At 40.2% G+C, this 16,286-nt stretch overlaps 1 protein-coding gene across 17 annotated transcripts in view; it reads right to left on the bottom strand.

Moving 5' to 3' along the window:
- Window positions 1-71: 71 nt before the first annotated feature.
- Window positions 72-16,286, bottom strand: part of LOC138206941 (inositol polyphosphate-4-phosphatase type I A-like) — a 33,607-nt gene continuing 17,392 nt past the window's right edge. For 7 of the 17 annotated variants that reach the window (XM_069163819.1, XM_069163823.1, XM_069163825.1 and 4 more), the window contains 11 exons: window positions 15,784-15,925; window positions 15,285-15,464; window positions 14,430-14,462; window positions 13,477-13,649; window positions 12,349-12,472; window positions 12,201-12,268; window positions 11,881-12,080; window positions 11,681-11,778; window positions 11,263-11,375; window positions 10,735-10,889; window positions 2,877-8,389 (listed from right to left, as the gene is read on the bottom strand). In XM_069163819.1, the coding sequence (XP_069019920.1) occupies window positions 8,209-8,389; window positions 10,735-10,889; window positions 11,263-11,375; window positions 11,681-11,778; window positions 11,881-12,080; window positions 12,201-12,268; window positions 12,349-12,472; window positions 13,477-13,649; window positions 14,430-14,462; window positions 15,285-15,464; window positions 15,784-15,925 (1,467 nt within the window). In that variant the 3' untranslated portion in view covers window positions 2,877-8,208. Of the gene's footprint in view, window positions 2,459-2,876; window positions 9,444-10,734; window positions 10,890-11,262; window positions 11,376-11,680; window positions 11,779-11,880; window positions 12,081-12,200; window positions 12,269-12,348; window positions 12,473-13,476; window positions 13,650-14,429; window positions 14,463-15,284; window positions 15,465-15,783; window positions 15,926-16,286 lie in introns of those variants that run through there. The other 10 variants (XM_069163833.1, XM_069163834.1, XM_069163835.1 and 7 more) reach the window with 7 other exon arrangements.

The following is a 16,286-nucleotide window of genomic DNA, read 5'->3' as shown; positions in this document are numbered from 1 at the left end:
GTTTATCGCTTTCTTCTGTCTAATACAAATTTGAAAAGTGTCTCCTTTCAAGACAATAAACTAAACACAAATCAATTTTAGATTTATTTCAGCACTAAATATTGACAAGTTATAACACACAGCAAGAACCTTCACATATGTTCTTGAATAAAATAGCAAATGCACTGCAGTGAGGTGAATGTTGATAGAACAAAAAGCTCTCAAGTAGAACATGTAAATACAGCATTAGAGGTTTTTATCAGTGGACTTCAGCAGGATTGCTTTCACCATTGAGTCTGACAATGTGGTTCATGTTGCAGTGAGGTGGAAGTGAGGAGCAGTGACCCCACGTGTGGTACAGGTAATTATCGAAGGTAAATGTGGCAGTTTTAAACACACTAGGTTTAGGTACGTCATGTTTTATGCAGGTCCCAAGATGTCTTTTGTTTTTGCTTTTAATTTGGGCCAACAAATGGTGTAACTTCATCACTCACAAACATTCACATCTACAGGGCTTGCCCATTCAGTCCAGTCAAAAGGCTGCTACCAGGTACGCTACTGTGGAAGATTTTGATTATATTTACACTCATGTTGTTGAGTGAATCTTAATTTTAGTCTTCTATAAGTAATGATTTATTTACCATCAGAGTACAAAGTGTATACACTGGGAATAGCTGGACAATGTGTGAATCATGACTCAGCATTGGACAGCAGGAAATCTAATCAGCATATTGCTGTTTGAATGTCAGGTTGCGACAAGGCTGCGGCTGAAAAAAGGTCTGATAAAACCACTCTTAGGCAGCGGCTGTGGGAGAGCACATGATTGGAAAATCATTGGTAAAGATGTCTAGGTCACTGTATACGTACGAGTGCCATAGAGCAGCTCTGGGTGAAGAAGGCAAGCTTTTTCAAACATACTGAATAGGACTAATGGAACACGTGCCTCCCTGGGGGAAAGTCTGCGTGAAGGGATACGATTTATGATGTAAAAGTGAGTGCTGGAGACAGCTCGGTTCATTGTATATCAGAGTCAGGAGACTATGTTTGATTAAGAAGGTGACAAAGTAGTATGGCGGGAGACCCAAACCTTTCTGGCCTGGGTGAGGGATTCCCCACCACACTACCCGTTCAGCAGCAGACAGTCAGAGTTCGACGTGACCTGGTGAACGTACAGTGAAACATTTAGCAGTTAAAGAGGCAGATGGTCTAAGTTCCATTCAAATGGACTTCTTTTAGTTTCTTGAAGACGTTTGACCTCTCATCCGAAAGGCCTCTTCAGTTCTGACAAACTTCTTGTCGGGTCGTTAACACCTTGAGAGTCGGTAAGAGACTTGTGGACACAAACACGACTCCAAATGAATCATATTAGTCCAACACAGCCGGATGTGTAAATCAGCATCTTTATCTCCATCAAAAAGGTGATGGGGGATCTCCTGCTGCCCCCCAGTGGCTACAAATTTATCATTGCATCTAAGTGAGCTCTAAAGTTGCATTGGTCATCTCTTGTTGCTCTTACAGGCTGCTCAGTGATGGTAAGGATTAAAAGTCTTGCTCAAGTGCACCTCAGGTAGCATTCTTGTACTACTGCATCTTTTGCTAGATGTTAATTGTGCAGGTTTGGTTCTGGAGTGGTTGGTGTGTTTTCAAGCTTCGTGAAAGTGAATGTAAAGAAGAAGGGTAAGGCCAACAATATTTTATATTATTTATACCACATTATGAAGATAATGTCTTTCTGTTGGCCACAAGCTCTTTGCTGTTATGTTTTCAGTAGGAAGCAGTGGGCTTGCAGCTGAAATATGTTCAACATTGTGCAACAATTGATAATTTTTTTTTTTTTTTTTTTTTTTTTACTTTTTCACATCTGTTTAATTTAATCTAATCACAGAGTTTTGATGATTTATCTCTACAATTTTTAATGTCTTCATTTTTATTGAATAACAGAAATTAAAAGGTGTGCATAATGATTATATCAGTGCTTGATCAGTGGTGAGGCAGTGCTTTTTTTTTTAAAAACTGAAAACCCACAGAAAACATGAATATATTCAGTGTGTTATGCATAATGTGACAGAAGCAACGTATACAGCACCTAAAACAGTTATTATACTATACTACTGGTAGAAATCTTTTTTTCCCCAGGACGGTGCTATTGTTTATTAGTGATGGTGAATCACTGAGTCTATACCCAAAATAATTGAATCTAAAACCTCTGAAACAGTAAGGAAGTGACGTGAAATGTCAACTGAAACTGTTTCTGAACACAGTGTCTTGATTGTACTCGGCCTTCCCAACACAGTACTAGTCCAATAATGTCAATACTTTCCTGAAGCACACCTCTCCGTGGTCCGATCAGGTCTCCACTTTGCCGTAGGTGCCGTCGGGTGGTCGGTAGTGTTTGGGGAAGGCCTTGAGTTGCAGCGAGTTGAACGCGTACTTTCGGCATCCGACGTTCTTCACAGTGTTTTCTCGTCTGCAGCCCTCGCTGAGGAAACAGACAGGAGACAGAGGGGAGGGCGTTCACAGACAGAATGAGAGCAAAAAGAAAAAGCAAAGATGACGACTGATGCAGATGATGACAAAAACATGTTTGTAACTGACCCACAACAGAAAAGTATACTTCCTACAAGAAAATGTTGGATTGGGTTGAAACTCCCACTAATTTATCATCAGTGCAAAAGATTAAAAACTGCATTAGAACATATCTGAAATAAGAAAGGTACAAGCTTGTAAACCTAAAATATTTAGGGGAAAAACTGATTGCAACTCCGTGAATTACAGCAAGTAAAATCCAAATCACAGAGCTAAAGGCTCATGGGTATTGTAGTGTTTTGACCTAGTCCCCCCATAAATGACAGACAAAACACAATTTCTTATTTGAAATATTAAAAACCACATAAACCTGAAGTGCTGTTGCTTTAATCAGGAGAGTCTCATGGTTTTGTATCAGTAAAAGAAAAGATTTCAAAGAAAAAGCTTAACTATTCATAAATAAAAATAATGAAGTTTGCTTTTCCCAACTTTGCATATTTTTACTTCTGCAAAAACCAAAAGAACAACCAGCAAGAACCTGAAGCAACAAAAGAAAGCCAGAGTAGGAAAAAGTTGCACAAATGTCAACAAAGACTATAAAATATCACTGAAGTCTGTTCATATCCTGCAGCTGGAGGCACAAAACATTTATTTGAGCAGGAATGTGACCGTCAGGACACACTGACGGGAGGTTTTCTTGGGTTTGTGGTACATTTAGAGCAACATGGAGCACTGGGACACAGCGAAGATGAAGCTTTTACACATTTAACTGTTGCTGAGTCGAGAGGAAATGCGGAAAATAGACAATTCAGCATCATAGTCTACTGTTGTTGAAACTACCTGGTGTCTGGCTATTAATTATAACACCAACAGAGCCACAAAACCAGTGCAAGTCAAGATACTTTTGAATTAAAATACCTTTCCTAGAAACCCTTTCTTTACAAATCAGCATTAACATTTAATTCTGACCAAAAAACATCTTTAAGCTTCTCTCCAGAACCTGCTGTCATGTTTCTATTAATTCCATTTAAGAAACAGTTTGCAGTCATCAATTATGATCTGATTGAAATGATAAATGTGAATTTCCATGTCAAATATTACAAAAAAGAAACATAATATTTACTGCATTACTTTATAAGAAGTCTCAGAAGTTTGAAAATACCTGCAGACTGTTATTATGGAAATAGTTTAGTCTGAGCAATTAAATCAATGGCTAATAGTCACGATAAACAAAAACATACAAATATGTATATTATAGCGAGCTCATAACAACAGACATATTAGAGTGACGCCAGCATGACTGTTATGGCACAAGCATAATAATCATCATTAATATTGATATCCTCTGCTTTGGAATAACTTAAGACAATATATATATATATATATATAAAGCATTTATATATATATAAATAAAGCATTTAGGCAATACAAGCATTTAAATACAATTTATGTACAGCGGTACAAATATATTCTCTGATACATCTGGACTCCTAAAATAAAATAAAAAAAAAACAGTAAGGAAAAAAATTGCCAAACGAAGATGTTTCTCTTTCAGTTCATTTATATAATAATTTGTATGTAATACTTTTAGGAAGCGCTTTAGTGCAATTACACCCGTCAGTAGTGGGAAGTTGGCATTTATTCTTTAATAAACTTCCATATACTTTTGTCATTTTGCAAAAAATAATTACATCCCTGCTGCTCAGTGTTCATACTATGTGTATATATCTTTATCTATGTATTCATTTATTACATTTTTAAATAAATGCTAAGTTCAGCGTGTACCATAACTTCTGTCTCACAGAGGTAGTTCTACATGACACAATCATTTTAAAAGGAATGTTTAAAAAAGCACAACAAGCAAGGAATTATAGCTTAAGGAAATCATTTGACTTTTTTTTTTTTTGGCCAAAAGGTTAGATTGGAAGATTGTTACCTGTATGCTATCTGAAGCTGTCAACACCAGCTGGTTAGCTTAGCTTAGACAAAGTCTTTTGTTTTTAACATTTTGGCTTTTAGATGAATTAAACGCTATGTTAGTAAGTTAACATCGGGTTTTATTAAAAAGCACTGCACAAACTATGTCTTAAATCAGTCTGAGAATAAAGAGACACTTTTAACGTTTTCACTGTCCAAAGGGAGGCATTACTGTTCACGGGACCACATTGATCATTCTACTGTGGTATGTGAGTGTTTGGAGGTCATGGGATCGGCTAAACTCCCAAAGGAGACTATTTCGGTCTGATCCATTTCCTTACTGGGTCGATCTTAATGAGACGGAGCCTCAGAAATCCGGGAGAGCGGCTGGTGCTTTCCATTTAGATTCACGAGGCCAATATATTGATTTGTACACTGCAGGTTTCCAAGGTGTAAAGCAACCCGAGTGCTTCTGTTTTTTTCTTTTATGTTGCTTAACATCTTAACACATCTTCCAAATTACATTTATACGTTTCAACACAATTCAGAAAGTCAGTAAACATGTCTTTGTCAAAACCTGCTTTTAAACAGTTTAGTATTTTAAGGAAGTTTTACGATAAATGTTAAAACTTGGGTTGAAAATATAACTTGGATTTAAACACTATTGACACTGATAGTATCTGGGAAACGTTAAAATGATCATTTTTCACAGCAAAGCAATCATATAAGAGGTTAACAGTGGGCCTATAGCATCCAAAAATAACACATACTTTCTAGGAAGCTCTATGAAAAGTGCATGATTTGAGCTGAAAACAAATAGTTGATTCACTAGTTAATCTGCAACTTTTTTGATAATTCACAAATTAGTTTTGGCATTTGTCAAGCCAAAATTGCCCATTCCAGACCTTAAAATGTGAAGACAAGATGTTTTCTCTGTTATACATGTGAATAAAGAAATATCTTTGGATTTTGAACTGCTGCAGCAAATCGACTAATTTAGAATCAATGGGAACATTATAGTCCAGTAAAGTGATATGAAAATGCTGGAAATGAGAGAAACCTTGTGTATTTCTCACTTGTTTCTGGAATGCATAAACCAAAGTAAAAGTGGACTGAGTTCAGGCAGCGGCAATGCATATCTTCCGGGATAAAATTCCTTGCAAACGCAGATCCTACAAACCTGGATTCACCTGATAAAAAAACCAAAGTGAAGCCTTTGGCACAAGCATGAATACATTGCTCATTCATGCAAAAATCAGCACATCATCTGCCAAATAAAATCAGAGCCTTCACTCCACCAACTCGACTCTATAAAGCTAAGAGAAATGTAACAGCTGGTACAGATAAATGCTCTAAAGGGTGTACAACCTGCAGAACTACTCTGCATAATCAAACACATTTCCCCTGATTGTCCTACAATCATACATTCCTACATCTGCCAATTAGAAGCTGCATTCTGAAAAAACACAGAGGTTCAACTTTGTCAATTGGCGAGACAGAGCTGATCTTCCCTGCATCGTCATGAGAGCTGCGGAGCAGATGTGGGTTCAATTGCTGACTTATTACACCCAGTTTGGCTCACCGGGACCAATTCAAGTGTCCAAAAGTGAAAACATTGAACATGGCGCTGCTTTTAGAAATGAACTGAACACAGACGTAACACTCAGCCAGGCTAGAACAGGCCGAAGGCATCCAGAGTCAAAAGAACGTCAATGAGAATACTCTTTCAAAGTTTTTGTTTGTTTGTTTTGTTAGATTTTGCATGGACTGCACACACACAGTCCTGCGTGGGTTAACCGTGGGTGTGCAGGGCCTTTAAAAGAAACAGGCTCCGGGTATGTCGGCATTAATCATTTAGACAGTTACTTTTTTCATCAGGTTGTTGACTTGTCACTTTTTGTTGACTGTGCGAACCTTATCTTTCAGGGGATACCCTGCTGCAGAGGACTTGTACTCTTTATTACTCCAACGAAGCGGCTAAACATCATTTTTTTTTGCGTGATATTGTTCTGCTAGCAGGACATTCATTTCTGACACACTTCACTGCAGAGCACACAATTTGCATCTACAACTACAGCTGCCTGTTTCTGCTACAATCTGCAATGCAGGCAAATGCACAGTCTTCCTTTCAATCACATGGCTCCTTCACTTTAAAAAGTGGGTCACGCATGTTGTCACGGGACTTTATCCCTGGGCTCATTTACTAACGAGAAGTACGCAAGGTATTTACACTTTGGGCTAAACAAGTAGCTGTCTGCAGCATGAGGGGAAAGGAAACCGTTTAAAGGAAACACCCCTCTGTCTGTTTATGCACACAAAATTTCATTAGGTTGGACCTGAGATGAATTTTTCCAGTCTGGTTGATGCGTCTAATGAGTTCAGTTCATTCACTTCTGAGTAAACAGGTTAGTTTAACTCCTAACGCTTAAATAGTTCTTCTTCATTCAAACGTGGCTTTTTGTGGTCAAAATGGACAGCAAGCTGCATGTAAACAGAGTCAGCGACTGATCCAGATCTGCTGGAAAGTGCACAAGCTGAAGTAGAAGCAAACAAAACCTCCTTTCTACCTCTGAGAAAAGCAGGAAGACCTAAAGAAATTAAAAAAGAGCAAATACAGCCTGAAAAAATAGATCTATAAGCAAAGTTCTGCTTCATTCTGGCACAAAATAAAAGCTTTAGTTTCCTCTACGTTAGCTTGGAAGGTAAGTGCATAAGCACATGGAAGACAAAGATAAACAAGCTCTTGCAAAAAATGAAATAAGCTGTCTGTGCGGCGCTTAAATCATAAATTAAATGTTCGTCTCCATCGTGATAGCTACTGTCAGTTCTTCCTGAAAGCAAAGTTTGTATATAATCTGCTTATCTTTATATATATAAAGTTACAAGCTTTACAAATGAACTGTCACTTTCTTTCTATTTAGTTATCAGCGAGCATTGTGTTATAAAGAATAAGGCAGAGCACTCACAAAAATCGGACCACCAGAGGGCGCTACTCACTAACAATGTGAACATCAATGAACATCAAGTAGGTACTGATGTGAATTCATCATCATACAGTGAACCACGTGTGCAGACAGGGATCCTTAAAGCTGTTTGTTGCAACAGGTGGAACTTTTTTCCATCTTCTGGAGCAGATTTAAAGATTTCGTATTGTGTTCACACTGAGCCGGCCGACAATACAAATCTCCAAGCCTCTTTTACAACCACAGACTGAGCTTTTTAAGAACAGTTCCAATGTTGGATGAACTTAAAAACTACAGCTTCATGTTTTAGAGGAACAGAGAAATATGTAATTAAGAAAAACTTAATCGTGAGTTTGAGTGTCTGACAACTCAATCCCAGCCAAACAAGGAGGAAGAGAAGATAGAGTTAAAGTTTAGACAGATATTATCCTGAAAAGACGAGTGTGAATGCAGGTATGTTGACTTTACATTCAGCAGGCTTAGTGTGAACAGAAAGTGGTCATGTGTCGGCAACATCATCATATCAGCATGATACTTCCAGGTTTGCCATCAGGGAGAAAAAGGAAACAGAACATATAACCACCAATACAAAGAAGGAAAGAACAGGGTGCAGGACTCGGCCCTTGATAAATGGGGGCGTTAGTTGTGTAAAGCCCTTCGTCAGGTTGGGACAGCGTGTGCACGGATTACACACACACACTCACAGGACAGTGGCACAGTTTCAGAAACACCCCGGTGAGTCAGTGTGGAGCGCTCCCACTCCTCCTCATAAACGTTGGACGTGCGCTATGTTTTGCAGTCGCTCGCTATTGAGAGCTGCTCTTCAGCTGCAGCGGAGTTTGGCCAGGAAATAGGCCACACTGAGGAAGATCCACACCACCAGGAGGTTGGGGCTGAGGGCCAGCAGGGGCAGGGAGTACAGGAGGTTGGGGTCCAGCCGGAAGTCACGCACCGGCAGCAAGCCGCTCAGGTTCTTCTGGATCACCCCCTCCCTCGTCCCAATGCTGCCGAGTCACGGGGTGGGAGGAAGAAGAGGAAGAAGAGGAGGAGGAGGAGGAGGAGGAAGTGTGGAGCAGCAAACAAGGTTGGAGGAAGGAGAAGGGAGAGAGGGATTGAGGAAGAGAGAGGACAGAGGCGAGGGGGAAATAAAGATGAAGAAAAGCGATGGACGAGGAAGAAGAGTTTGAGGAGGAAATTCAAGAAGAATGGAAGGTGAGGAAGGAAACGGGCAGCGTGTCGCAATGAAGCCAAAATAAACAGATGGCATGTACGTATCCATGCACAGAGATGAAATGGCAAATCAACACGTGATAAGGACAAAAAAAATCACAATGACAGTGAAGAGGCCGCAGCCCCAGTGACAGAAAACATCCAAATAATAATAATAATAATAACATCATAAACATAATAATATTAACAAAGTAGAAATCAAATGGAAATAAATCACAAACCAACCAGAACAAAACAATCCAGCAAGAATGAGCCAATCGTACAAAGAAAAATAAATATCATGTCACGGGAAACAGAGGACGAGGAAAAGGAGGAAGAGAAGAGAGAAAAAAGAGAAATTAAGAAAGATGTTTTACGTCTTTCAGGAAGGGAAAGAAGAAAATACAGTAATGGCTCTCCATGTTTATAACCTCTAAGACATGGGGTGAAGATGGAGGAAGAGGAGGGGAAAAAAGCTGTTTGGTTTCACTTGTGACAAATGAAAACCAACATGAAGACGCGCTGGAAAAAACACCCTTTATATTTAAGGAATAAAGTGAAATTTCTTTTGCACACTAACTTTACACAGTAAATGTGGGCTAACATGCTATTAGAAGTACTTTAATTGAGAAATGCAAAGCTAAGATGCAGTTACTTGACCTTTAAAGGTATTTTAAGGGTGTATTGTCCATTCATTTATTTTCATCCACTGAGCATGGATCAGGGGAAAAATGGGTAGTGAAGGGGAAATTTGCAGGGGAGGGAAACAAGCTTTTCTTTAACATGCATGTCAGCTCAGAAATAAATCAAACTCTAAAAATGATCCAAAGCCATTTTCATGCTCGTCGGCTGATGAGGCAGAGGGAGAGGAAAAAAGGGAGAGATGTGAGGAGAAGAGAAAAGGTGAAGAGACATCATATCATGCGAGTATCTGTGGGACTTTATTGTACAACCGACACATTTAATCTTTTTACACAGAAATATTCACAACATGAAGCCACGCGACCTTTTCTTTGACACAAAATGCCACAAACACAGTTCCTGCTCTTGACACAACAGACATCTTTCTGTCCTCTAACAGGAAATCCCATTTACAGGAGGCTGTAACACTGTGGATCAATACCAATAACGCTCTGTTTGGAAATATAAATCCCCAGCACATCTCAGTTCTGCTCTCCTCATGTCTCCTGTCTGTGATGAGTTTTTTTTTTTTTCTTGTTTCTGGGAGCTGGTCGCTTTTTCCAGGCAAATAACTGTTTTTTTTTTTGGGGGGGGGGGGGGGGGTTTGGAGCATTTTGGATAACAAATCTGCCGGAAATGTTTTCAGCTGCTGCTGACATTTTGTTTGTTTCCTTTGATGCTACACAAAGAGAATTGTTACCCTTTTTTTTTTTTTTTTTTTTGTGTTCTTGTAATTTATTTTAAATATTTCCTTTTAATGTGATATTTTTTTGTTTTGTTGCAGCAGTCTGCTTTGGTTTGTTTCAGCCATGCTGCGAGGCAGATTTCCTTTGTGCACAAGTAAACTTAACTGAAAACCAAAAAAAATGAGGAAAAAAATGACAGAATATATCGAGGCAAACTAAATCTGTCTTATGCATCTCCTCTTAACAGGCAGACATTATCTGGCCTTGAATGGAGAAAAGCAGGAGGGATGAAGAAACAAAGATGTCAGTTGAAGTGCTTTGAAAATAGAAATAAAGGAAAAATACTCTGAAACAGTAACAGACGATCAGGACAGATTCTGAGACAAGAAAACGTCCAAACAGACCAACGAGCACCTGCTACCACAATCGAAGGAGGACTTTGAATATCAGTTGGGTCACTTTCTTCTCCAGAGTCTTTTTGAAAGGAGTCTGGTGAAGTGAAGTAACCAACTCAGTTTTGAAAACATTCAATCATCCTCTTTATGATGAACTCCAGTTCAGTTTGTTCTGCAGAGGAAGCAGGTGATGAGTTTTCAAATCACACATGGGCAAACCATAAGTTTGAAATAGTAAATAATCATGTTGGTCCTGTCTGAATGTATTTCAAATAATTTGGACCCATATCGAATACACAAATCTGAATCACTACGTGTTTTTGCCCAGGTGTGGTTTGTATGTGTGTGTTTCATTCAGGCGCTGTGAGGACTTCCTACCTGCGCATGCAGTCGAGGGCCTGCGTGAAGACCTGCGGCGCCATGCCGTGCTCGTGCTGCAGGATCAGGCACTGCTCCAACGTGACCGACATGGCCGTGCGGTCTTTGGCGCTCTTGCAGCTGGTGAAACGAACCCCGTTCAGCCGCCGACAGATCTGAAGCAGAGAGGTCGAGTGAAGAGAGACAAGCGGTATTAAAATAATATCATGATGTTGTTGGTATGTAAGCAGTTTGTGAACTGAGTCAGCTACTTATCTGAGTAACACTGCTGGTGTTTATTTGTTCGTCAGACTCTCCACAACACAGATTTACACCTGTATTATTATGACTGACATAACATGTTACAGTCCTACAGGAGAATATGAATTTTGGGGCTCATTTCAGTGATATTATGATGCATTTGGAAGAAATTCATTAAGATCCCACTCCAACTACTCCTGATTTATATTTGTAGTAAAAATGTCAGCATCAGCAGATGTTTTGGATGATATTTATAGTTTTTGACGTCCAGCAGGGCACAAACTTTACCTCGGCCGCCTGCCAGAGGATGTCCACGTTCTTGTTTTTTCTGGCGTTGACGTTCTGCCCCAGAAACCTCAACAGCTCAGGAAGACAAGTCTGAGAACGAGACCTCGGGAGGCCTGAATGTAGGTGAGGCAAAACAGGAGGGAGAGATGCAGGGATTAGACCAGCTGATAAAGTCAGGAGAAACACAGACACAGACACATTCACAGATTCTGTTGGAAGTCAGTTTAAGACATTCAGTGGTGGTAGATGCGTTACTAAAATAAAAAATAACTCTTGTACTTTCTATCATTAAATATTTCTAACCTAGACTTTATTTTTTTGTAAACTTTATTATTTCAACATGCTGGCTTAAGTTAGAATAAAGAAATGAAACCTGTTTCCTGGCTTATTGCTGAAGTCTAGTTCTCTTTGTACTTACAGTCTTCAGGCAGGACTTCTTTGAACTGTTCGTAGTAGGAGTTCAGCCTGGAGAGACTCTCTGAGTTAATGACCTCCTGCAGGGACGTGTCTCCAAACCTGAAAAACACAGAGAAACAAGTTTTGCCCAGCTCAGAGTTTCTCTGCTGCTAAAACATAAGTCTAACTGCGTGTCAGCCCTCTCGTCTTCTCCTTGCTCACTTCTCGGCCAGTGTTTGCTGCTCGTTGATGCCGACGTTGAAGTGCACCGGCTGGACCCTCAGTAGCATGCCGCTCTGGATCTCACGTGGCAATGCGTCAAACATAGTTCCCGGCAGCGGGATGCGGACATTGAAGCCGTCCCGGTTACCCGTGATGATCGGTAACATGTCGGGGGCGGAGCTGCCAGTTGCCTGGGTGACCTTAGAGGGATGTAAAGTGTAGCATCAGTTTATTGCTGGAGGCTGTATCGTTATTTTTGTCATCTGTTTAAATAGATGTGATGCTGCGGTCACTCTATGCGATTTCTCACATCTTTATACCTTAAACGTGACATTACGCAGATCCATGATGCCGACGCTCATGTCCTCCAACATGGCGAGCTCCTCTCCTACAAACACACACAGTCATGAACAGTGGAAATATGAGAGCCAGCTGACTGTGTCTGATTAGAGGAAGCTGTGTTGGTACCGTAGGTGCTGAGCAGGGACTCGAACTGAGCCAGGAGGCCGATGGTGTAGAGCTGTCGCAGGAATCCGTTGTCACGGAGACAGTTCCTCAGTTTGATAATGAAGCCGCAGATGAGTGCGGTGAGCTGCAACACATCAGCCCGAACATCAGGTCAGAACAGCGGGAGGTTGTTTATTGTGTTTTATATTCCAGCGGCAGCTACAGCTTTAACTTGTTACTGCTCTCCAAGTCACAGTAAGATATGTAATAAATCAATTTAGCACCTATTTCACAGTCAAATCCGCCAGGTAAATTAATCTGGATGGAAGGAAACTGAATTAAATGTTTAAGACTTTTTAAAGCGTGCAGATGGCCTGAAATAAAAGACATACATATTTTATCTTACAAAAGATGAAGAAAAGCAGAAAATCCTCACATCTGACAAGCCAGAACATTGTTATTTATGCTTGAGAAATGAATAATCTTCTGTCGGTTGTAGTTCTAATCATGACAGATTTGGCAATTTTGGATTTGCTTTGGCTGCAACACTACTTCTTTTGATTTGCTTTTCTCCCTAGTCACATCCTGCTTTGATTAGATAACCGAGTTTAACTGGATGAGTTCAAAGTACCTGACACTTTTGCTCTACCAGCTAATGTTATGAGACCCAAGTTGTGGAGGTTTACTGCTGAGCACTGTTACTGTAACTGGTAAGAGTGCTTGCCAAAACTCTAAAAGGGAGAGGCTCTAAAAATACCAAAGAAAAAAAAATCCACTAGCACCACTTCATATAGGAAATAAACATCCTCATTTTAACTTTGGCCTGAAGAGCTGAAAGGTGTGTGATGACAACACAGGCGAGTAGGAATGTGAAATCCCTTTTGTTTTTTTATCCTGTTGGCCTTCCTTACCTGTACTTTTTAGACAAGTCTTTAATAGTCATATAAATACTGTAAAACCACAAAGTGCTGGAACTCTGCACTCCACTTGTTCGCAATACTTCCAGATGTATGACTTTTTTTTACGGGCTTCCTCGCTGTGGGTTATTCGGGGATAAGCACATGATTTAAAATATACATTTATGCTGATGTGAGTGGGTGAGCCTGTCTGAGTCACTTCAATAAGGTGTGCGAGTGCGTGTTTGCTGACCGTCTGGCAGAAGACGACGTCGCGGCGGTACTGCAGCGACACATCCATGGCTATCGTCGGGGCGCTGTCCTGCATCAGCAGGAAGACCATGGACTTCTTGGCCTTGTCACTCATCATGGCGACGCACTCAGTGAGCGTGGTGAGGAGGGGGTACAACGCCTCGCTCCACTCGCCTGGGAAACAAGCTCCCATAAACAACTTATTTACACATAATACAGTCTCAACTTCAGCTCTGTTTAGGTGTTACTTTGAGCAAATAAGTCATTATTACTACAAATAATGGGATCTTATGAGTTAAATTGGATTTTAAAAGACAGAAACAAACAGCAGATGGAACAGAGACAACAGGGAAAGCAGAAGCGCTCAGAGACCATTATTTACAGCATGAAGCTCCAGGAGAAGTCGCGTCATATTCCGTTTATTAAGAAGCTACTTCAAGGACATTTCCCACTAACACAATATTATAAAAATAAACTGAAACTCTGAACTTTCCTCTGGGAGAAATCACAGCTGCTAATACAAATTAAAAAGTAAGAAAACACTACCTGTTTTTTTTTTATTATTTTAAAATGTCATATGTAATTTCCTCTTGTTGATCCAAACACATTCACTTCAGTTTTTGTAACAGACATTAATGCTGAGTGCTGTGAAGAGTTCGCTGGGCGCAATGTGGGGTCACAGAATTTCTCTAGGTTCATATAACTACCATAGAGTTTCAACTAATCACGTTTTCTTTTATAAAGAGAAAAGCTATCAAACTGAAGTGGTCACACAGCAGTCTGATAAATGAAGGGGAGGCAGATATAAATGTTGGAAACACTTAGACATTGTATTTAATAATGAAATAAACATAGCTAATCTCTGCCCGGGTCCTACATCATAATCAAACCATTATGAGTCCGAGAGAGCTGGGTAAAGAGTGAGAGAAGCAGCGGTGGGGAGGCAGCTCTTACCTGGGTACGCCTCCTCAGCACCGGGGCTTCCATCTGGAAGGATGGAGGTGCAACATGCACGATTAAGCCACAGAGTTCAGCAGAGACACACAGATAAAACAGTGCAGACCAGGGGGAAAGGTCTATGCAAAAACTATTCAACTCATGTTGTAAAGCTTATAATGATTGGTAGATTTATTTGGCAGTAATGTGGCGTTTCTTTATTTTGTTTAATGCAAAACACTAAGATGTGAGTACCGCCAATTTTAAAAGCTAATTTGCAGTAACATGGGGGATAATGCTCACCCCTGAAGAAGAGTGTCGATGCAAAGACCCAGAATGCAAGATCAATAGTCTTAAATAGAAGTGTTCAACTTAATTAAGAGGATTAATAGAGTCTGAGTCGCCACCAGGAGCCAAAAGCATCCCTTTTGTTCCATCTTATTCATTCTTATACTGCAAACTTTCTGAGTTGCCGCCATTTTGCCGTAAAAGTTTGGATAGACATTTGACCCCAGTCCAGTGGAACATGTAAATATAAGCACAAAATCTCAGATATGACCGCCAGCTGAAGGGATGGCTCCGCTCGCGGCTACAGTAATGCTGCGACACAGTGGACAGAGCGAACAGACGAAGATGTACACGAAACAAAATGATGAACATTTGACACTTTTTAAGGATGAGCTGTTCAAGAACACCTGCCTTCATTTAGTGAAAGAATACTGTCAGGTGAGATGTGAAGGAAAAACCTGTTTATGAATCCTCCTTTGGTCGACTAAATGAAATTAGGCAGTGAACAGAAAACCGGCCTGAAAATTGACACGAGATGGACGACAGAAGAAGAGGCAGAAAAACAAAGCAGTGAAATAAACCTACAGCTTTCCTGTTCTGGGCTCGGAGGACGAGCAGATGAGAGGGCAGGCGCAGAGGAAGAGGATGGTAGTGGTGATGATGATGATGATGGAGGAGGTGGCTCTGATGATGATGATGGTAATGACGGAAATTCCTGTGACATGCTTCCTGGGTTGATCCAGAAAGCTCGTCTTTTCCCGTCATCTTTTCACAGCCACACACAGAAGTGTCAAATCATGAATGTTTAATTACCCAAATAAACTGTATTTCATTTACTGTATTTATTGTAGTTTTTTTTAATCAGCTTGTTTAAAATTATTTTAGATACTTTGTCCTCTTTTATAAATCACCACCTCCATTTACTTTTTTAGTACTAAGGTGTACTTATGACCTTAAACTGCAAATAAAAACTACACAGACCTAACATGCCTAAACAGAAACTATATGGTGCTGCCAACAAAGAAGAAAACCAAAAGAAACCTAATAAGTCTATTTAGTGACACCCTGTATACGAGTCTGTTACCTTTCTTGCTGCTGCCGCCCTGCAGGTTGCTCTGGGAACTGTCCTGGCTGCTGTCGCTGGGTCTCCTCTCCTTCTGAAGCAACTTGTCGACGCGCTGGATGATGCACTCTAGAGACTTGTCCACATTTAACCACACCTTCTCCTGAGAGGACAGAGACGCAAACACACGTGTAGAGCAGTGAATCCTCCTCTTGGTATTTAAGTTTTAAATTTAGAAAGAAAAAGCAAATATGCAAAAGAGTATAAATGTTAAAAGAAGAGATTTAAGCCGGAGGCGTGTGAGGATGCACGGGTGATGAGAAGAGCCACAACAGGACGCCAGATTTCTGAATAACAAAGACTTATGTATGTCATTACATAACCACAAACTCTCAGGCTGCCTGTGGATACAGAGGCAGTTTGGACTAATGAACATAAGAATGAACGGTAACCCTGTGTGCCTTCCAACCCACTGATCTTTTCCACTTTATTTACAACAGTTAGTCATTGGTGCCGATGTTAGA

Source organism: Embiotoca jacksoni, unplaced genomic scaffold (genome assembly GCF_022577435.1).
Source record: "Embiotoca jacksoni isolate LCO1_2020_lvr unplaced genomic scaffold, fEmbJac1.0.p SCAF_30, whole genome shotgun sequence".
Classification (NCBI taxonomy): Eukaryota; Metazoa; Chordata; class Actinopteri; family Embiotocidae; genus Embiotoca; species Embiotoca jacksoni.
The sequence above is the reverse complement of the archived record's forward strand: the minus strand, read 5'-3'. Positions and strand labels throughout refer to the sequence as shown.